The sequence below is a fragment of the Protopterus annectens genome, chromosome 6.part1 (assembly GCF_019279795.1).
Source record: "Protopterus annectens isolate FY-2018-M chromosome 6.part1, PAN1.0, whole genome shotgun sequence".
Lineage (NCBI taxonomy): Eukaryota > Metazoa > Chordata > Ceratodontiformes > Protopteridae > Protopterus > Protopterus annectens.
In genome coordinates this window covers 416,945,410-416,968,984 of record NC_056738.1, presented here as the reverse complement: position 1 = coordinate 416,968,984, position 23,575 = coordinate 416,945,410, and the positions used below count along the sequence as shown (strand labels likewise).

Below are 23,575 nucleotides of genomic sequence, written 5' to 3'. Positions count from 1 at the left end.
CACTACATTTGGGTCTTGTGAGGTCAGCAGATATGTGTGGAATCCCACGATTGCAGATCTGTACATGTAATTAATTTCAAGAAGGCCCATCCCTACTTCAGCATGGGGAATATATAATCTTGGTATACATTGATTTTTATAAATCATTTGGTGAGCATGAAGCATCCTTCTTGTTTTCCTATCTAATCTATCCAACACGTTTTGGGGCCAGTCAATCACTCCAAAATTGTAAGTTAGGACAGAAAGAGCAAATTGGTTTATAGCGTGGATTTTGTTCTTAGATGCCAATGCTGTTTTCAGGATTTATTTAAGTCTTCTGAAGTACTCCTTACTAAGCTTTATTTGCATTTGTTCATGTTTTATTGTTGATCCTTCATCAATTCCCAAATATTTATACACTCCTTCTTGCTCAAGTTCTTATATATCATATGCTTGTCTCAAGCTAATGTTTTCCTGGTGTTGTGGTTTTCCTGCTTTGAAGGTTGCTTTTGCACATTTATCAAGACCAAATTGTATTCTTATATCATCTGTAAACGTTTGACAACCTGCAGCTGTGCTTTCAGTTCCTCATCTGATGAGCTATACAGTTATAAATCATCGACAAAAAGAAGATGAGAAGTCTTTACACTTTGTTTCTTATTAGCCAAATTATAGCCATGGCCTAAGCTGTTAAGTAAACAGCTTAATGGGTTAAGGGCAAGGCAGAATAGCAAAGGTGACAGCAAGTCACCCTGGAATATCCCCCTTTGAAATTTTATCCCCGGGATAATAATTTGTCCTTTATCATGGCTTAATTCAAAATGGTCTGCCACTGTTTTATGGTCACTGAAATGTAGTCGATCAGTGTAGGGTGTATCTTATACATTTTTAAGCACTCTTTTATCCATGAATGTGGGATACTATCAAAAGGCTTTTTGTAGTCAATCCATGCCATACTTAGATTCTTCCCCTTTTTACGGTTCTCCACTATGACTTTATTTAACAACAAGTGATCCTTTGTTCCATATGACTTTCTTTTGTTGCCCTTTTATTCTACTGCCATAGTTGAGTTTTCTTCTAAATGACTATAAACTCTGTCAGCATCAATTGCCATGTATAGTTTATATGTCATTGGAAGGCAAGTTATTGGTCTATAATTTTAGGGTGGCTTGCAGGTTCACTCTTAAGTAGGAGCATTGTTTTTCCTGTTTAGCTAGGTTGGTGTCTGTTCGGGGTGTGCATATAAATAGTTCTTACTCGTGGCTAAATCTTCATGCTAAGATGTTAATACTTTTAACCAGATGTTAGGTACTGCATCTCGGCCTGGGGTTTTCGAATTAGAGGCTTTTCTTAACTTTGTTTCAATCTTTCTTGCTGTTACTTCATCCCATTTCATATCCTGTACTGTTAAACTTCTTATTCTTTCTTTTACTTCTTCTATCCATTTACCATCTTTGTTATGTTCCACAGGATCTTCGTAGATACTTCTCCAAAATGTATCTACTTCTTCTTTTTTTGGCGGTCTTTTAATTCCTTTTACCTTGTTTCCCATTCTCTATAAAACTTTTTTGGGTTGTCAAATTAAATTTGTTAAATTGCTTATTTTGTACTTTTCCTTTATATTTATTTGTGTATCGTCTAAGTTTTTCCATCTATTCTGAAATTTTTAGTTTGTTATTTGCGATAGTGCATGATATAGCCTGGTCTGTTTTAATACTGTGGATTGCTTTTATCATGTCTATCTTTCTTAATATTTTTGCTGATCTATTCCCTCTTCTGTAGTCTTCTAACAGTGACACTTCTTGTCTTAATTGCTTTATAGTTTTCTCTATTCAATACTTCTAGGATTGTATTCGATTTCTCCCCTTCCTCTCCCTCACTACCCTGTGTTCTTGTGGTAGAACTTTATCAGTTATTAATTTAGCTGCACAGTAATATATCCTGTTTACTTCTATTATATTGCATGGATCTCTATGGAGATTGCTAATTACTGTCTTTATTTGTTATATCAGACTTCTGACTTTTTGGGTTTTTATTGACCTTCTGCAGTCTATTTCTTTAATTGATCTTAATATGTCTATCTATGTCTATTTAATCAAGCAACTCTTCTCTTAGCTCATTTTCTTCTAAACTGAGGGTACATCCCTTGTTTGCCATTTCCTGTGGGCATTTTATAGAAAGTTCTGTACATCTTCCTGTGGCACAGTCTCTTCAATTTCATCCTGTGCCATCCATTTCTCTGTCATATGGGAACCCACTGGCCTGTCACTCCTCAACACTGACTGCATCAGAGTTTCTACATTTTCTTGCTCCTTCCCTTGCTGTCTAGCTTCAAATGAATGTTTATACTGGTTACCTGTTTAAGGCTCCAAAATATCTCGATATGGCAACTGACCAATTGCTTCCTGTTCCACTGGTTTCCCCATAATTTGGAGTTTCATTGCTCTGTCCTGTTGTGGTGCTTTCTGAATTAGATTTTCTACACTGAATCCTTCACTTTACAGGTACTCCATAACCTCAGTTTCTATTTCTTTAACTTCTCCATTACTGATCTCCTTTTCTACTTTTCCTCTTTGTCTTCTCATTTTTTTGTATTGTAAAGTTTTCCATGACCAGATTCCTTTGCCTGTATTTCACTTCAAATATGTTTGGTGCTCCTCTTTTTGTATTGGTTAGTTTTGCTTTCTCCTTTGCATAGATATTACACCATATTAAATCTCTTTTCCTTTCCCCTGTCCATATTTCTTTTTTATACTTTTCAAATATCTCTAGGTTTTGTTGTTTATATTTTTGCACTTCCTCAGATGGTTCTTTTTCTAAACAGATCAGAGTTTCTCGATCTATATACTGTTTTTCACAAATCTGTTGAATTGAACACAAATTTTCCATTGGAAGCTTCTGATAGTTTTTTGTGTGGAAGTATTTTTCTTTCCTCTGATTTCTGTCTTAATCATTTTGTATATCTTGTGTCTGGCAATTCTGGGCTTTTTGCAAAATAGTAACAATACATAATTTCTTTCTTATCCTCAATAGTTCACTTTATCATCTTTATGGCTCTTCTTTGGCCTATCAGTTTTTGTGATTCTTGCGGACTATTACTTCCTTCTACAACAGGGGGGGCCATCCTCCTCCTGGACCTGGCCTGGTCCCATTGTAGGAATGTTTCCTTATTTTGAGGATTCTACACTGTCATCTTTTCCAGTCCTGGCAACAGTGCGCCTACCAGGATTGGGCACTTTTTTATCCTGGGTCTTGGGCACCCAGCTCTCTTTTTTAATTTGTAACCTACTTCTGTCCATGATATATGCTATATAAATACAGTCTTTATATCAGTGTTGTCTTGGTGAGATTTTGTGAAAACAGGGTCCACCTCGTGAAGGTACTCACCAAGACTTGAGGATGAATTCAGTTTCAGCAATACTACTCTCATTCACTTGCTGACTTATCATCTCTCCATTTGGACCCTCCTTTATGTCCCTCTTCATATAATCTAAGGAGGTATGTCTCAAATCATTCACTCTCAGGTGTGCAATCATCAGGTCATATATGTACCTAGGGTGAAGCGACTTGAGAAATTGTGGATCCTAGCACCTGAGAGGCAGCTAGCAATCCCTCTGTATTTATTCAACCTGGTAAATGGAGCATCTGTGTGTCTAACTATGGAGTCATCTATGACCAGGACATTGCCAGATGTACAAGCTTGGTCCTGCTGCCTTAAAAGCTTCTGCATGCTGGATGGGTGACCCCTGTTTGTGGATGTATATAGTGTAGTGTTAGAGTATGATGTATGTTGTTTTAATTTTGTTGATGCTGGGGATCTTGCAGGAGGTATCTACAAATATTTAAGCTGATGCCAAGATGCAGGAGTTAAACAGGGCTTGGGGAGAGATTTTTAGCTACAACAGCATACAACAGTTTTATGTTAATAGTATGTGGATATTTTGTAGGTGTGTTTTGGTGTAAGACTAAATTAAGCTCACTGCATACTACTAACTGGGAATGGGACACCTCCAGTTTAGTTAAGTATTTACACCTCTCACAGATAGAATCCTTTGGGTTTAGTCGGGCTTTGTTTCCAGTGAGTATGGGGCAGTTCTTAGATTGCTTTAGGATACCATGTGCTATAAGGCTGGCAATAGTAGAAGGATCAGTCTGCTGTTGCCACATGATGATCAGTGCTGCTGTGTGATGAAGGTTAGTAAGGAACTAAAGAGGGAGACAGAAAGGGGGAATAATACAGGAGAGAAGTTTGTTGGATAGGGGAAATGAATGACTGCACAGGAAAGAAAAGGACTATGAAAATCCACTCACATCAGCTCAAGTCTGCTCTCCACATCACAGGCCAGTGAATGGTGATTAGACAGAGAAGAAATAAGTAACTCACTCACATGAGTTAGAAGAAAGTAACCTTTCAACAATACAAAAGGAGAGAATTTACTTGTATAAATGCAAATACCACAGTGCTGAGCATGCCCCTCAAGTGTACCTCATTGAAGGAATTTTCCTCATTTAGGATCTTAAAACATTCATGTTCCTCGAAGTTCCACATTGAAAGGATCTGTCAGACATTCAGATTTAGCAAGTTTTTAACTGATATCCATGGTAAATAGAACCAAATTATATTAATTCATTAAAATAATTATATAATTAAAAAATTCAAATTTCAACCATCCTATGAGCTTCCTAGATGAAGTTGTTAGTAAGCTGTTAGTGAGTATTCCACATTTTGGCCATTCGTTCCACATTATGAAAGGTAGTGTTCCTCATTATGGAGATGGAAGGTTGAGAGCTATGGTGCTGAGGTCAGTACAGCTCTGTGCAGTATTGACCAAGAAAAAAAAAAACAATCAAACAAGTGAAACCTGAAACTCAAGTACTCTAAGCTACTCACAATCTTTATAAATTAATCTAACTCTCACTTAAAACAATCACTACTTAATCTAAGATATTCTCTACACCAGGTCAAACTGATTTGCTCAAATCAAAAAATAAAATGCATATTTACTCAAAGAAGAAAATAAAACACATAAACAGTATCAGACAATGCAGAAAATGTCTCTAAAAGGCTATATCAGTTAGGCAGCTTAAGTGTAGACATAAAAAGTACTTTCCTGGCGTTATGTCCAGTTTTAAAATCCAGCATTGAGTTAAACAGTTAGTACACGTGCTGCAGTCCTCTGTAGTCTTATCAAGATAACAAGACTGAGCTGCGCACTGCACAGTAAGTATTAAACTACTAAAAAAAGAACCAATAAAACACAAGTGAAATCTGAAGCCCCCATGCTACGAGCTATGTAAGACCTGCATTAATTAATCTAGGCTGCACCTTTGTTGACAAAATATTTTAAATTTGTGCAATATGGAAACCTGTCTCTCATTACAATCAGATAAATTACCTGTAGCTGAATTTTGGAAGGTTATAATACAGACTTAATGATGTTATTTTGTTTACTTTGTTGCCTCATCTTATAAATCCCACTGCCAGCCAATAAAATTTGTTGAACTTCTGTTGCATGACTTAAAATGTTGTTGTTGACTTTTATCCAGATACATATGATGTATACAAAGAAGATATCAGGGCACCTTATCTGGGTTAGACATTGATAGCAGTGTCTGGCATGCCTGGCGTATTACACTTCCAAGGTTATTAAAGGAAAGGCAGTGTCAGTTCTTATTCAGTATACCAAGCTGTAAGGTCATGCAAGTAAGATATTTAATAAATATCCAAAAATGTGACAAAAGCCATGAGGGATAATTTGCAGAAAACATAAATTTCAATTTAGAATTCTAGTAAAGTTTTTTTTTATGTGAAGGCCACTAATATATGTAACAACTTGCATAGTGAACAAAGCTAGAACTTCACCACATATTTCACCCACTGTGGATAGTATTGCATAATAATGCAAACACGAATTAAAAACATTGTATATAGAAATTGTCAGAAGCAATTATATTTTCTTTCATTTAATTAGTAAAAAAGCAATTCAGAGAGGGAAATATAAATAAATGTTTAATAGAACATTTAGTTTGTTTTTACAATGGGCTTTTAATTCATGGAGCTTAATATCTCTTTCTGCTCCTGGTTCATTGGAGACTGACCAATAAACTGATGTGAAAATAAAATTTGGCCTGGGATTCAGAACAATTAGCACTACCAGTACTAATTAGCACTACCAGTACTAATTGTGCAATGTGGGATGTTTAGATAGTGAAATGGGATTATCATTAATTCAGAGACAAGGTAAAGCCACACCAGGAAACCCTTCTTTAGTAGATAATTACAGTATCTCTGAATCACACACCACACTGTCATAATTGGCTTTGCTAGTGTTGCTAGTGTTCCCCCCTACCAACCCATACATTGTGGTTGCACAGATACACACAGACCGAGACACACTGGAATCCAGTCTATGACACATACACACACACAAACACACACACACACACACACACACACACACACACACACACACACACACACACACACACACACACACACACACACACAGATCCATGTAGCTGTATTCATGCCATTCAACAGAGAGAGAGAGAGACACACACACACACACACACACACAGACACAAACACACACTGGAGTGCACACACATATATTTTTAATACGTATATATGTTTTTGTATTGGGTAAAAAGTTTATTAATATTTATTAGGCTTGATTGTTTCATTAGGACTTACAAGCATGTGCCTGAATTGTGTTTTTTTTATGGTTGTTCATTTTTTATGTGTATGTGTGTGTGTGTGTGTGTGTGTGTGTGTGTGTGTGTGTGTGTGTGTGTGATCTCAATTGTTGATTGCTCTGATGAAGTCAGTTTTTGTTAAGACAAAAGTGAAGAATAAATTTGTTTTATGCTAAAATCTGATCTTGATTTTTCCTCTACCTGCCATTATAAAGTAGTTTTTCTTTATTAGTTTTATTTTAACCACTTTTGGGAGGAATTATTTGTTTTTATTACTGCAGATTTACCAGCAATACTGCAGTCTGGGGTATGCCTAGTGCTTGTGTACTAATGTAGTGGGAGAACCATCTTTGAATTACTCAGGCTTACCACACTTGTGAAACCTTCCAAACAAAGGTTTCTGTAGTGCAGTAAGGCTTAATCCCAGTGTTGAGCAGCGCTAACTGCTCCAGGAGAAAATACAGAGAATGTTACTGAATAATGAAAATGTAATTCCTTATGTGGCTGTTAGGGCTATGTCAGTGATGCATTGACTTTTTTACTTTTATGCTCTTGTGCAAGTCTATAAAATTCTTTACAAATTCTGTTTTCTGATTACTGAAATGTTAATAATTGATTATTGGGAAAATAAGCCAGCTGACAACATTGTGATTATATTATTTAGATATGGAATGGATTCCAACTAGATCACGGACCTTTGTGGGGACATTAAATGGACATTTCTATACATGTGGACAGTTGATTCTGGCAGGCCTTGCATATGGAATTCGAAACTGGCACTGGCTTCAGATTACAGTTTCAGCACCTTTTTTTGTCTACTTTCTCTATTCCTGGTATGTAATTTTTATTATGTCAAATTCTGTTATTTTTTAATTGAGGTTTAAATTTATTAAATATATAATACATTAATTTATTATGCATTTCATTAACTTCACTCATATAGTTATTCTATTCAAAGCCATGCTTTGCAATCAGTATATTTATTACTGCACATTCACTTGCCTCAGCCCTTATTGTTATTTCATCCTTTGGGCTTAAAATTTATTTATTTCTTCTTGGTTTATATGTGTTTTTTGTATCTGTTTTTCCTCTAACATGATTTGTTTTTTTTTTGTACCTTTTGACTTTGTAAACTATATAATGTATTATATAATAATCTGATTTATTCTCAGATAATTGATGTTGTCATATAAACATCAGTATTATGTATGTATCATATATATATATATATATATATATATATATATATATATATATATATAAAATATTTTATTTATATATATATATATATATATATATATATATATATATAAAAACACCCCAGATGTTGAAAGTCAAAAACGAAAAAGGTTGACATGTTCATATGCATGCTTCAAGAGATTACATTGGAACATGCAAGATAAAAACAATGTTTTAAAGGGGGTAAGCTGCCCTGCACCCGCATGTAGCAGCTGAGCCCCCAACACCCTGCTACTTATATAATCAAACTCTGAAATTGCACAACATTGGGGAATATTCAACAATCCCAATATTGTTGCAATCTTACCCTAATGTCAATTATCTGCTTAATCAAGGAGGAAACCACAAAAGCCCTCTATATAGACACACAATGTAAAAAAAATACATAGAAAATGTAAGAAATATTTTCACAACAATAATAATGATAATATTGCAATAATAAATTATATATAATCCCTTATGCCAACCACTAAATGGTAATATTACAAAAATTGATTAATAATCATAAAAAATATTAAAATATTATTAACCAATTTTTGGATTTTTTTGTGTGTTTTTTTCCTTGCATGTTTTTAGTGGAGCATGTCCCTTTGAATTTCAGTGAGTGGTGTTAACTTTGGCAGCGTAACACTGAATGAGATTCTAAATATGCAGTTGTTTTAGCTTACTCTTTGCTCTGATGAAGTCCTAATCTCTCAGTATGGACAAAAGTGCTTAGCCATTTTAGCTTTTAACAATAACATACATTGTGTGCCTATATGGAGGGCTTTTGTGGTTTCCTCTTAGTCCTTGTTTTCTGAACTCTTTGACTTGTGGTTAGTTGCTTTCTCACACAGACATCTCCATCATTGGTTATTGGTTTAATTGGCCAAATTCTGTAAACAAAACAGATATCAACTCTTAGCACATTCACCTAAATGCATGGCTCCCCTCTCTCTTTCTCTCTCTCTCTCTCTCTCTCTATATATATATATATAGAGAGAGAGAGATACACTTGTATATCTATTTATATCTTAGATTGATAGACACATGATAGATAAATGTCTTTTTACCTAGGTATATGATGTATTAAGACAGTTTACAGAATTTTAACATTGTAAATTATTTCAAAATTTGTGCTTATTTAAACTTTTAGCAACAATTTACATATCATAAATGGCCTGGATTCTGAAATGAATGAGTTGGTTGCACTTGGAAGCCACTCCAGTGCCAAGGAAGCTGTCTAGCTTACATGTCCAAATGGAGATTAGAACATAATGAAAGTGTAAGATTAGAACATGATGAAAGTGTTTACAGTGGCTGGCTTATAACGTTTTCAGAAACTCTCCTCATTTTTTTTAACTTCGTAACTTCGTACTTACTTAAAGAACATGGCAAAAAGAGTATTCATAGGTTCATGGTTAACTACTTGTCAATCAATCAGCAGATCACTATAAGCCTTCCCAAAACCTCTATTCAAAAATTCTATCCAGCCTCAAGAAGGGTGAGACAAGATAGACTAGGGATGATTTTGTGAACACCCATCCAATTATCTTAGTTTACCTTCAAGGTGGTAAGGGTGCTACTTGAGATGTAGTGGAAGTTTGTTCCAGAGGTGAAAGATGCATTGGTATTTGAATCCTTCATACAAACGTGCCTTATTTATATTTCTGATGAAAGTTTAATTATTTTAACTGGGTATTTGAGGTACCTTTTTTCCTGTGAAGGAATAGGGAATAGGACCTTAAAGAGTGTTGAATCTTTCATGGCTCAAAAGGCTAGAGGCTGATCTCCATAGATGGGTTTGTAAGAGACTGAGTACACAGAGAAGGTTGCCAGTCTGTCCTGTTAACTTAGATTTTTGAGGCCACTAAACTTTTAGTTATGAATCTCTAAGGTCTCTCAAGTTGAGTGATATGTTAAAAAGAGTAGAAGCCAAAAGGTGCATTAAATTCAATAACTGGCCTAATCTTATATGAGTGGAGGGGAAGTAAGACCTTGTGGGACCTAGTGAAAATGCCTTTGGAAATTTGATGAGACAGATAAAAGGCTTTGCTAACTACTGAGGCTACACGATGGTCAAATGATAAGGAATTATGAAGGACTAAATCCCTTACAACAGTGTCTGGTGGGAGGGATGTGATAATTGGCAGTTATGTCACTCTACTTATGGATGGTTAAAGTCCCCCAACAGAAAGGTGTTGTGTTTAATAGGGATTTCTGCTAATGAGTTAAGATAGCTACTGTGCTTAGACTAGGACAAACAGGGCATTCTGTAGCTAGCTATAAAGTGGTAATAACCTTGTTTACTGTAATTTGGACTTTGAGGAGTTCAAATGTGGTGTCCCAAGGAATCTGGTGTAAGGTGATGACATACTTGACAAATATTGATACTGCCCCACAATTTCCAGTTGTTCTGAAGGCATGATAGGCATGATGGGCAATAGAAAGAGACCACTTTCATTGCTCTGAAATCAAATTTCTGCAACTATACATTTATGAAGGTGTTCAAGTTGTAGGAGAGTCGTAAGTTTGGACATTTTTTGTTAAGACCTCTGGCATTGAGTAGAACCATGTTAATGTGTTCCAAATTAAAATTTACTAGGTTGGAATGTCCATTAGGTGGACTCTGCCTAAAAAAGGGCATTATGGGTGACCAGAGAATTTAGCCAGACTATGAAAGCCTTGGTAACAGAGGTGCAGACCATCCCTGGCACAGCCTGAAGACTTGTCAGTTATCTCACCCCAAGCTGACATATACTGGATCTGCCGAGAATGACACCAGCTACATAGCCAATTATTAAAGTCAGTTATCTCATCTTTGCATCTCAGCATTACTCTAGGTGATAGCAAAATACCACTCAAGGCCAGTGTTTTTCCCACCTCAGTCTCATACATAGCAAGCTTAATCATATCCTTCTGCATGTCTTCTTGGGTAAAGCGCCTAAGGTCATTTCACCCCTGTGTGGACCATTATCAGGTCATAAATATATTTTCAGTATGGAGGGATCAAAGGGTCCTTGTTGCATCCTGGATCCTGGCTCCAAAAAGATAGCTAACTGTCACCCTATTCATATCCAGACTAGTGAGTGAGTGTGGTATCTGCATGTATCACAATAGAATTACCTGTTAGTAAAACATTTCCTTGGTTATATGCAGTCTCAGTGAGCCATTAAGGCTTGGAGTCTGCACCCTTATAACTCTTAGAGATATGTGCACTGGATATGGATGAGAAGGGTGAAGGTGGGTGTGTTGCTGTGTCTACTAATGCCTGGGATTTCTTAGTTTCTTGCCTGGGAAGCTTAGGCTGTGTTCTTTTAACAACCACAAAGTAATATGATTTAGTGGAAGTGATCTGTGCTGTATGTGTAACTGTGTTGTACTGAATGAATATTTTGTGAGGTGAGAAGGCAGCCTCCGAGTTCAGTAAATCTTTACACCTCTCATGCATTGAGTCATCGTGAGGTAGGAGTAACAAGGTTTAGGTAAGCATGAGGCAGTTGCTACATTGGCTGAAAATACCTAGTGCTATCAGGCTGGCTACAGAAGGTTCTGTATTGGCTAGTGCAGATGAAGGGGTATAACAACACAGGGTAGGTTAATACCTTACTCCTATTATAAGATAGACAAGATAATTGACTGGATTAGAAAAAATTGATAAACTGGGATATGGATAATGATAGAAGAATGAGCTGTGACTACTGTAGTAGTCAAAAGTGGGAAAAAAAGAGAAATCTAAAAGTGACAGTATATGCAGCATCAATAATGAACTCAACAACAGTGGCAAATTTAACCAAATGCCCAATAGTTTAATGTGGAATCTACCTAGACAGTGACAACAGAGAGCAATGGGTTGTTTAACTAATGGATCCAGGTGCAGTAATTGCAATAGCTGTAGGTGATCTGAGTACTTACAAGTGCTGTATCAGTATAGCAATCAGTCAAGTAACATTAAATACAACAGCACTATGGTAAATGGTTATAAGCAGAAATATAATACTAGTGATCACAAAGTGCAACCAGTAACTGAGATAATAATTTAATTTGTTTTTATATGCCTAGTATCAGTAACTTGTAATACTGCAGTATTACCTTAGATACTGCCAGAGGTAAGCAACACACCAAAGCAACAAAGTGTAATAGTATAATAATTATACTCAGTAAGACAAAAGAGAACAACAGTGCAAATACCAAGAACACACAATAATGCAATGTTATTAAAACTTAACAAAACAATTAGCAAAACAAAAGTGCAAGTTTCAGCAACGTGTCCATGAGAAGTGCAGTCAGTAAGTTATCAAGCTAAAAAAAAATGAAAGAAGTTATTTTACTGTATGAAATAAGGCAATAGTAAAATAAATAACTGTACTTCAATGATATTTAAGTTATACATGTGTATGGTTTGTATCTGCATTTGGATCTCTGGTGCTACTTCTTGTTCTTTTGTTGTTACTTGGCTATATTACACACACACACACACACACACACACACACACACACACACACACACACACACACACACACACTCAGACGCACACACACACACAAGCACGCACACACACACACACACACACACACACACACACACACACACACACACACACACACACACACACACACACACACAGATGCAAGCACACACACACACACACACACACACACACACACACACACACACACACACACAACACAGACACACACGCACACACACACACACACACACACACACACACACACACACACACACACACACACACACACACACACACACACTCAGTTGTTTTAGTGATGAGTTTATTCCATACAAACAGGAATAGTGTTTTTTTTTGTTGATTCTTATACAGCATAGTGTTATTTTTAAGTTGCAAACATATCACAGGATTATGCCAATGGTAAGTTTGTGCCAGTATGCTTGCCTGTGGTATGATTGTATTGACTGAAGTATGAATGTCTGTGTGAAGACTGGTAGAGATGGGTGAAGGCTGCCAGACTAGCCAGATAGAATTGTGCAGATAATTCTATCATTTGTAAATATGAATGTTGAACTATAAGCTTGTTTGTTTGAATGAAAGCATATGTTGTGAAGTGTTGAACTTAAAACAATGTGGCAACGTTGCCATCTGCTGTAAAGAAAGCTAAATCAAGCATTTCTTGTTGGTCCTTTGAAATTAAAATTATTTCATCACTGCCTTTGATGTTTACAAGTCGGCTCCAGTCCGGCTAGATGAAGGCTTCCTGCCTATTGTTTTAAGGCTAAAGTTAATGACCAGAATTTACATGTGGACTGTCCTTTATTGCTCTAAATCTAAAAGATTGCAAATGCAGTTGCTGTCAGTTTGGGAACACCAGGAAAGTGTGAAATGATGTAATGTTTTATCAGAACTGCAGTTTCAATTTAAACAGTGAGAACCAGAGATTATTAAGCATTTTTGTCTTGAACATCCAACTCAGCACTGCCTTATGCTCTCTTTATGTAAGTAAGTTATTTTAGAAGTGTGTTTTCTTTTAGGAATAACTAGAAATTAGAAAGATTAGACTAAGTGTTTTTCTGTGATGCCAGAACTGTACTACTGAATTATTTTAGGTATGTCTGTGTGATCTCTGAACTTTTGACTAGCACTGTATAGGAGAAAATATTGTCTTGTGGTTTTAATTATGTATTATTAAATATTTTAAAACCTTTTAACTGTGGCTGTTTTGTGTAGAGATAAGTTAAGCTCTAAGAGTACATTGAATGTATATAAGGATCCTGTACCAGGTCACTCTAATAAGCCTTGAGACTGTTTAGTCACATCTACCAATTGGATAATAATATTGCACAGTAATAATTGGACACCCTTTTAAGAGCCTTTGAGTAGCTGATAATATTAGTGGGTGGTGGCAGCTGGTACTACCGTATAGTTTGGGTAAAAGGGGCACAGCTGGAGAACCTGTGCCAGCCTTCCCAAGGAGTGTCTGTGCGGTTGTGTAAACTCTTATCTCAAAGTATGTGTGTCAGCTATTGGGCAGGGACAAGAAACACTGGTTGGACAGAGAGGGTGCTGGAGATTTTAGCTTGCCCACTAGGCTGAGATCTAGACCCTATAGTTGTGCCAGTGGGGAGTCTTATTGGGGACCTGGGGAGCAAAGGAGCGACCAGCCCTGGACTGACTCTGATCTCTGTGTGCTCTTAAGGGAAATTGCACATTACTGTGTTTATTTGTTATCCTTTTCTCATATATGAGACACCCTCTGTGGTGTTAGTGGTGAGGACTGAGGTGACCAGCCCCGGACTGACTGTGATCTCTGTGTGCTCTTAATGGAAATTGCACTTTAGTGTGTGTATTTGTTATCCTTTCCTCATATATGAGATGCCCTCTCTGGTGTTAGTGGTAAACATCAAAGGCAGTCATGAAATAATTTTAATTTCAAAGAAACAACAAGAAATGCTTGAATTAGCTTTCTTTACAGCAGAGGGCAATGTTGCCACATTTTTTTAAGTTCAACACTTCACAGCATATGCTTTCATTCAAACAAACACGCTTATAGTTCAACATTCATATTTACAAATGATAGAATTATCTGCACAATTCTATCTGGCTTAGCTGGCAGCCTTCACCCATCTCTACCAGTCTTCACAGTCTGTATATAGGATAGTACCATCTGTGTCAATGTGTGTAAGATGTTGTGTAAATGTGCATACTTTTGTTTTTCAAGTGAATGCGGCAAGGGATTTTGCTGTGAAATTAACAAGTTAATGAGGTTTTTCACTTTCCCACTGTTCTCCATTCTCCAGTACACATAAAGTAGAGGGGGTGTGGAAGATGCAGAGGTACACTTGTTTTTATGCTTATTTACATATCCTTATGAAAAAATATAACAGTGAGGTAAGTTTTTAATGGAATGTGGTGTGATGAATAATGCAATGAAAAAGATTGCTTACATATTCTACTACATGTATGATTATATGACAGAAGATGGAAGTACTCAAGCATAGATGCACAATAAAATGATGCAACACTTAGAAAACTAAACTTACCCCCCCACACCAAAAACAGAAGACCAAGAGATTGAAAAAGGAAACCAAACAGTCTGCTTTTCCTATCCCTTAATCCTAATCAGCTCAGACTAAGTTTCTCTGACTAGTGATATGGTTAGCAAAAGGGGTTTTCCTAACTTATGTGTAGGGTTAGAGTTAGTACTAAGGCCATGGCCAGGGTTAGCAAGTACGACTAGGGTGGCCAGGGAGACTTGAAAAGAATTGGATGATTCATTCCATCTTCATTGACATACCTGCAACTCTTCTTCCTCCTCATTGTTGAGTTTACTGGGGTACTTGTGTTGTCCACTTTGCATGGCATGTCAGAGATTTGGTGAAGAAATTCCAGGGCAGTACATTTTAGGTAACATATTTAGTAGCCTGGGAAAATTGCAGATGTCAAGTTCTCCTAATGTCTTTTGGCAATAGTCTTGCTTTTAACACGGATGAACTTGCTCATCAAGATCTGTCATTGATATGTGCATACTTATCCCATTGTGCAGACAAGAAGTACCATATTAATGCTATAGGTACAGTGCCTGAGACTGGATCTATGCAAGTTTCAGTGATACACAAACCATATGTATGCTATAGGGGGTATATATCATATGAGGGAATCACACAAATTGAGAGCACTCATAATATCGAACGTACCGGACCTCAAAGTGCTTTTTCTGAGATCGTGGTACAGTGAAGAATGGGATATTTGCCTTTGCCTCACTGTAGTGCGATCTCGGAGTTGTAATATATATTTAGCGGGAGGTGTGGGGAGTGCAGCCCCCCACAATAGGAAGTTCGAGGTCCGGTACGTTCAATATGAGTATTTGCAATTTGTACGATTTGCTCATATGATATAGACCCGCTATAGATACAGTGCCTGAGACTGGATCTATGCAAGTTTCAGTGATACACAAACCATATGTATGCTACAGATACAGTGCCTGAGACTGGACCTATGCAAATTTTAGTGATACACAAACCATATGTATGTTACAGGTACAGTGCCTGAGACTGGACCTATGCAAGTTTCAGTGATACACAAACCATATGTATGTTACAGATACAGTGCCTGAGATTGGACCTATGCAAGTTTCAGTGATACACAAACCATATGTATGCTACAGATACAGTGCCTGAGACTGGACCTATGCACGTTTCAATGATACACAAACTATATGTATGCTATAGGTATAGTGCCTGGGACTGGACCTATGCAAGTTTCAGTGATACACAAACCATATGTATGCTACAGATACAGTGCCTGAGACTGGACCTATGCACGTTTCAGTGATACACAAACTATATGTATGCTATAGGTACAGTGCCTGAGACTGGATCTATGCAAGTTTCAATGATACACAAACCATATGTATGCTATAGGTACAGTGCCTGAGACTGGATCTATGCAAGCTTCACTGATACACAAAAGTAGGGATGGTTGGGATAACAGGAGTGACTGACTGTTTAAGAAGCAGGGCAAGGAATAATGAATGAGGTTGGTCAAGCAACTCTTATCAACTGCTGAAGTCTGAGCTCATGTGTGCATAGTATATGAGCATAGTCTGACTTTAAAATGCATGCACTCTTTGTGCATTAGTAACTTTAAGGTTTTCTCTCATTAGGTGGCTTCCTGAATCAGCCCGTTGGCTTGTTTTAAATAATAAATCAGAAGTGGCTGTAAAACATCTGAAAAGGGTGGCGGCATTTAATGGAAAGAAGGAAGAAGGTGATAAGATCACCCCAGAGGTAAAAGGAATGTTTTTTTTTTTTTTTTGCTGTTGTTTCCTTTGTAACCAGAATTGTTCAGCCACAAATTAGTAACAATATGGTTCTATATTTTGCAAGGTGATGTTTCACACAAAGAGCTTTATCAAGAAAATGTTTTTTTCTGTATAGTTAACAGTATGATTACATAAGTAAGTGAAATACTAGAACGACTTTTAATCATCAATAGTATACACAGTATTTGCTAAAGCATTACACTGAAGTCAGAGAGGATGACGTATGTGAAAAGATCAAATATCTGAATATAAATTAAGATGCCACCTTTTAAAATATAACTCCGTGATGATGCTGTAAATCCTTAAAGGAAAACAAAAATAATTCCAACACAAAAATGCTTCAAGCGTTCTAAAATAAATATTACATTTTGTATTTATCTGTTAACCAGCTAAGCCCAATGAGCAATGCTGGACCATTGTCTGGTTAAGCGATTTGCTCAGAGCTGGCAGCTGAGGAAATCAATCTCAGGCATTAGCAGCTTCAACTGTCTGAAGTACGCTACCAGACTGAACTGTATGACCCATTACACTGTTTAAGGTTTTACATAAGAGGCTTGACTGAGAGGCTATAATCAATAATGGTATTGTTTAACTCGTTTTAATTTGGATGTATTGTAATCAGAGTTTGACTTGTCATTTTTAAGTGTAGCAACATCATAACCAAGTAAAATATTTAAATTGACTCATGAACCAAAAAGAATGAGAAATATAGTAAGCGAAGTGAATGAAAAATTAGATATTACAAATTGTAGTACATGGTGTATATAGTTTTAAATGTGTTAGTGATGCTAGAGAGAATCACATTTCAAGAGCTACACATTCCTTCTACAAAGTACTCTGAATAAACAGATATGGTTTTATGTAGCCTGCAACTCTTTTATGTGTCTTTAACAAGAAAAGGATCCTTCTTGGATTCTTCCTAAACTGCATTTTGTGTAACAAATTTTCAGACAGCATTCTTGTGATACATTTATATATTCTGTTCTCTGTTTGCAAAAGAAGTAATAGATGACATATGTCTAGACATTTAGTATGCAGCACGCTACTTTTTGTTTGTTTGTATAAAATTTCGAAACTGTATAGTTGTAGCTTCAAACTCCGCCTTTCTCTTCTGACAGCTGGCTAGAAATGGAACTGTTCATAACTGCATAGTAAACCAAGAACATCATTTTTATTTTTATTTATATGTTGACTGAGAAAGCCAACGTCCGTTTTCACAGGTGACTGAAAAGCACTGTCAGTTTAAGTGACTTGCTCAGAGTTACATAGTAAGCAAATAGAGGTGGAAGGAATCAAACCTTGTTCTTTATGTAAAGGAAGCAGTGCTTTAGCAGCTCAAAGTCTGTTTTCTGTTTATTTTTCATCTGCCAGACCTCTGTTTGCATAAGCTGTTTTTTTCTTTATGTTAACATTTCTTTGTCATTGCTTGGAATTTAGTCCTATAGGATTTATGTGTTATTAATTAGGTTTTATTAGCTACCTTAGTTGACATGGTTTTCTGTGAAGTTAAAAGAGTCTTAAATTTCCTTTTCCTAATGTTTGATTATGAACTTTAGTCAATTGCCCCCTTACTGACTTTTATTTCTATCTACTTAGTGAAGAAAAATTTATTACAAGATACTGTGACATGATCACTAAACCTCAAAATGCACTCACTCGAGGCACTCCTTAAAATGGAGAACATCGACATCTGTGCAGTGACAGAGACCTGGTTCAAGGCTCCAGAGAGCATCCCTGCATTACCAGGCTATAATTCATACCACACCTTTCGGCCACCTAACCTGGATCGAAACACTAAAGGCAGTGGCGTGTCCATATTGATTAAGGATATTCACACCTCCAGGCTTGTTGCTCAGCATAATGCATCTGAGATTATCTAAGTGCAACTAACTCTGGGCAAGACCACAATCCAAATTGTAGCTTGCTACAGATGCCCCACCATGCCCCAAGATTCCCACTCCTCATTTCTTGATACACTGGAAAATATTAGAGTACAACTTAACACCCTAATAATGGGTGATATCAACTACCCCACCATTAACTGGGAAAACTACTCATGTACCAACTCATTTGCTCAACGTTTTCTGGAATTCATAAATTCCAACACCTTGGATCAACTTATCCACACTCCCACCAGGGGCAGCAATATCCTAGACTTGGTCATTACCAAGATGGGGGACCGGTGTTCCACACCAGAGGTCAGTTCTTCCTTGGTCAGATCCGACCACAAGCTAATCACCCTAGACATCCACTTCCCGCCTCCAACTCCCATTAGGGAAACCACCGTAAAAAATTTCTCCAAAGCCAACTTTACGCTTCTTAAGACAGAAGTGGAAAACTTCATGACACCCATGCAGACGGACAATAGAGGTACGACTGCTGAATCCTGCACAAATCCACTTTCTAAGCACTTACATGAGTGCATGGATCATGCTATCCCTAACAGCACCAAGATGCTATCCTCTAAAAAAAGGAAGCCAATCTGGTGGTCCCCTGCCATAAACAAATTTTACAACAGAAGAAAGATACTGCTGCAAAAAAGAGTAAAATCCCATGATTGGAGGAACTCCCTGGTCAGCCTCAGTATGAAGCTGAGAACTCTCATAAAATCCTCCAAAGCTAGTTACAAAAACAAAATAATTTTATAGCTATGTCAAGAATCTCAATGGCAACACTCAGATCTGCTCTGAGTTACAGCACAATGGCACTAAATATACAGAACCAACTGATATTGCCAACATCCTGGCAGATAGGTTCAGTGCTAACTTTACCCCCTCTCACCCCCTAAAGGGCGCATCTCTATACCGGAAGAATGCAAAGTTCCTGTAATCACGGCTGTACAGGTAAAAACCACACTCTCCAAAGCCAAGAACACAGCATCCATGGGACCTGACAACATCCCAGGCTGCATTCTACACAAACTACAGAATGAACTGGCACCCCACCTAAGTACCATGTTCAATCATAACTTCACCTCAGGATTTGTGCCCAATGAATGGTGCACAATGGCGGTTATCCCACTCCATAAAGGGGGATCCATCATGGACCCTGGAACTACTGTCCCATTAGCCTGATGAGCCTGGTTTGCAAGGCCATGGAACGTATCGTCATGGAACTTATAAACAAAGACATTGATAATCTCCACACTCTGGAACCCACCCAGTTTAGGTTTGTAAAAGGCAGATTATGTCTCCTAAACCTGACAAACTTCTTTGAAGCAGTCACCAAAGCTGTAGATGAGGCTAAGGTGGTTCACACAGCCTATCTAGATCTCACCAAGGCTTTCAACACCATCCCCCACTCTGGAATTATAGATAAACTCACTAAACTAGGTATAAATCCCTATGTCACAAGATCGCTTGCCAACTGGCTCCCTGACAGAACCTACATTGTGAAAGTAGCAGACTCCAAATCCGACTTCAGACCAGTGACAAGTGGAGTACCACAGGGTCCAGTCCTGGGTCCTCTCCTGTTTGGTATCTACTTCTCTGAAGTACAGTCTAACACAGAAGTTCTTAGGCTAATGAAGTTCACAGATGACTGCAAACTAGGAGCCATAATCAAAACTCCTAACGTTGTGGACATCCTACAAAAGGGCCTCACTGAGACAGATGCCTGGTGTCAAAGCCATGGCCTCAAGCTCAATGCCAAAAAGTGCATTGTCATCTCTTTTGGTAAAAACTCTGCACCAATGAACTACTACATAGGTGGTAGTCTACTTAACACCAAAAGTGTAAGAGACCTTGCGACACTGGTGGACAGTAGTCTCTCCTTTGATAATCACATTGCCACAGTAGTCAGGAAATTCTTCTATGTGGCACACCTCATCACAAAAGGTTTCTCATCCAGGAAAAAAGAGGTAATTGTTCCCCTCTACTCATCACTCATTAGACCCATTATAGAGTACAATGCCCCTTTTGGTATGTACCTCACAAGACATCTACAACAACTGGAAAAGCTGCAGAAATACCTCACAAAGAGGATTACTGCCCTCAAACAGATGCCCTACGCAGACCATCTCAAAAAACTCCCGCTTTACTCCGTCGCATATCACCTACTCAGAGGTGATCTCAGCCTAACATACAAATCTATGTCAAACCCAGAGCTGTTGGACATGCTCCACTTAAAGAAATCACAGTCTCAACAAGCTACATGCTCTAGGGACCTAAACCTTGTCACCACAATAAACAGAACATGCTGGAGGGATAGATTCCTGTCCCAGAGACTTCCCATACTCTGGAATAAACTACCTGTCTATGTCAAACAGAGCTCGTCATTAGCACTCTTCAAGAAAAATCTTGATGATTGGATGGGAAATAGGAAATTCACCCCGGGGATCACTTCTGTGGCTCTGCTCGACAGGGACACAGGAAAATAATTTTCTTGAGTGGCGAAAGCCAGGGTACCTTTTTGGCTAGGCTTATATAGGCCCTAAGGCCAATAGCCTAGTACCTACCTATGAACCTACGTTTCCCATTCCCATACTTCCTATTTTTTCCAACACTACTCCCATGTTCACTTGCTTGGTATACGTTTTGATAAAAGTCTGTGAAACCCTCATTAACTTCTTCATTCTTCATCCTCTCCTCACTCTTTCTCAACAGCTTATTTCCCTTCATTCTTCTTTTGATCTTTTCATTTTTGCCTGCTCTCACGTAATGCCCTTCATTCTCACAAGCCTATACTCTGCTTTGTACTATAGCTGTTTCCCATCTTATATTCCAAGCCCCTTATCCTGTCACATATACTTTATTTGCTCGCAACCACTACCCCAGGGTTCTGCTCCTTCAACTCAGGCTTCCATACTTAAACCCCTAATTCTGCTTCTGTTTTCATTTTACCCCTTTTCCCCCAGGAGGGGTAATGCCAAAAACACAGAATAATCGGATGACAGATTCATAAGTTACAAAAGCACCTTGCCAAATCTGACACCCTCAAGCATTCAGACTGACAGATTCATATTGACCATCTGGTATTTCTTCCCCTTTAGAGACCACTTCTCAGAGCTCTAATACTTTTTGAGGTGGGACATTAGCAGTGGGCTGGGACGATGGCAGCCTGAGACAAGATGTGTAACAGCCTCTGGAGCTAAATAGTCCAAGAGAGATTTTGTCCATCCTATCTTTTTGTCCCACTTCCATCTTTACATTTCTTTTTTTCCAACAACACCTGGCCTACCCTCTCTTGCACCCACCTCAACTTCTGCTCCTTCTTCAATTATCAGAAATCACTTCACAGCCCCTTACCTTTATAGGTTCATAGGTTCATAGGTTGGTACTGGGCTATCTGCCCGAAGGCATATATTAGCCCAGTCACGTTGTGCGGTATTCACCGCCCCTTTAGTAGTTCCCTAGACCCTTGTACTAGCAGCTAGTACCCTTGGCCCCTATCTAGTAGTGCTGTTGGTGTGATCCCCGGTGTGAACTTTCTTTTACCCATCCACTCATCAAGGTTCCTCTTGAAGAGTTATAGTGAGGGGCTCTGTCTTATGTATATCTGGACCCTGTTCCATAGTAAGGGAAGTCTCTGCAAAGGGAATCTATCCCTCCAGCATGTTCTATTCATTGTTGTGTTGAGGTTTATATCCCTAGTGCTTGTAGCTTGAGTAGATTTGATTTTGTTAAGATGGAGCATGTTCAACAATTCTGGGTTGGACATGGCTCTGTACGTTAGACAGAGATCGCCTCTGAGAAAGCGGTATGCAACAGAGAACAGTCTTAGCTTTTTCAGTCGTGCTGCATAGGGCAACTGTTTGTGGCCAGTAATCCTCTTGGTTAGGTACCTCTGTGGTCTCTCCAGCTGCTGGAGATGTCTAGCCAGGTACGTTCCATTTGGTGCATTGTACTGAATAATGGGTCTGATGAGGGAAGAGTAGAGGGGCACCATTACATCCTTAGATCTTGATGCAAACCCTTTCGTGATCAGATGGGTCACATAGAAGGATTTTCTAACCACTTTGGCAACATGGTTATCAAAGGAAAGCTGACTATCTACTTGGGTCCCTAGATCCCTTATTTCTTCTTCAGATTTCGGGGGATTACCTCCTATGTTGTAGTTTGCGGGTACTCTGTTTTTTCCAAAGTGGATTTCATTATCCTTCTGCAAGGGAATAGTGAAGCTTTCTTCATATCAAACCTTTAATATTTTTAAGTGGGACCTAAAGTCATGTTTCTTTTGTCCTCCCTTCTGTACTCTGTATTTCCATGTTCCAGTCTGATAAGAAGCAGTCTGACTTACATACTTGCTTGTTTTCATCCTCGGAGAAAGTAAATTCCCACATGTTCTTGTGCAATGCCCACAGACATCCACCTATCCCTCATTCTTTAGACCTTGATCCAGTTCTTCCTTACATTGCTAATGAAGCTTATGTATTTCCATCTGTTTAACCTCTGCCACATTTAAACACCCTACACATTCATAACCTCTCTGCCACATTAAAACACCCTACACATTCAGAGTCTCTCTGCCATATTAAAATACCCTGCATATTCATAGCCCCTCTCCTGCATTAAGTACCCTACACATTCATAACATCTCTGCCAAATTAAAATACCCTACACATTCATAAACTCTCTGCCACATTAGAATACCCCACAAATTCACCATGTCCCCTTTTTTCTCTAAATTTTTAAGTAAAGAAGCTCTTAAAAAAACTTACAAATCCATTTTGGGGCCATAAAAGGAATGCACTGACACCCACTCACTTCATACCTTGTACCTTATCAAGGCTCCACCCCTTTGATCGTTCAGCACCCTTTTCTCCTTACCACCATGCCCAGCATAGCAGCACTCTGGTTCTCTATGTGCCAGTTTTTGCATAATCATCCTGTACCACTCGATACTCCTGTACCAATACTTCTGAGGTCCTCTGCCTTTAGCTCAG

At 38.1% G+C, this 23,575-nt stretch overlaps 1 protein-coding gene across 1 annotated transcript in view; it reads left to right on the top strand.

Moving 5' to 3' along the window:
• The window catches only part of LOC122805306 (solute carrier family 22 member 6-A-like), a 982,968-nt gene that overhangs the window by 474,072 nt on the left and 485,321 nt on the right, over positions 1-23,575 (top strand). The window contains exons 4-5 of the mRNA XM_044075394.1: positions 7,340-7,508; positions 16,534-16,657. Of these exons, the coding sequence (XP_043931329.1) occupies positions 7,340-7,508; positions 16,534-16,657 (293 nt within the window). The remainder of the gene's footprint in view (positions 1-7,339; positions 7,509-16,533; positions 16,658-23,575) is intronic.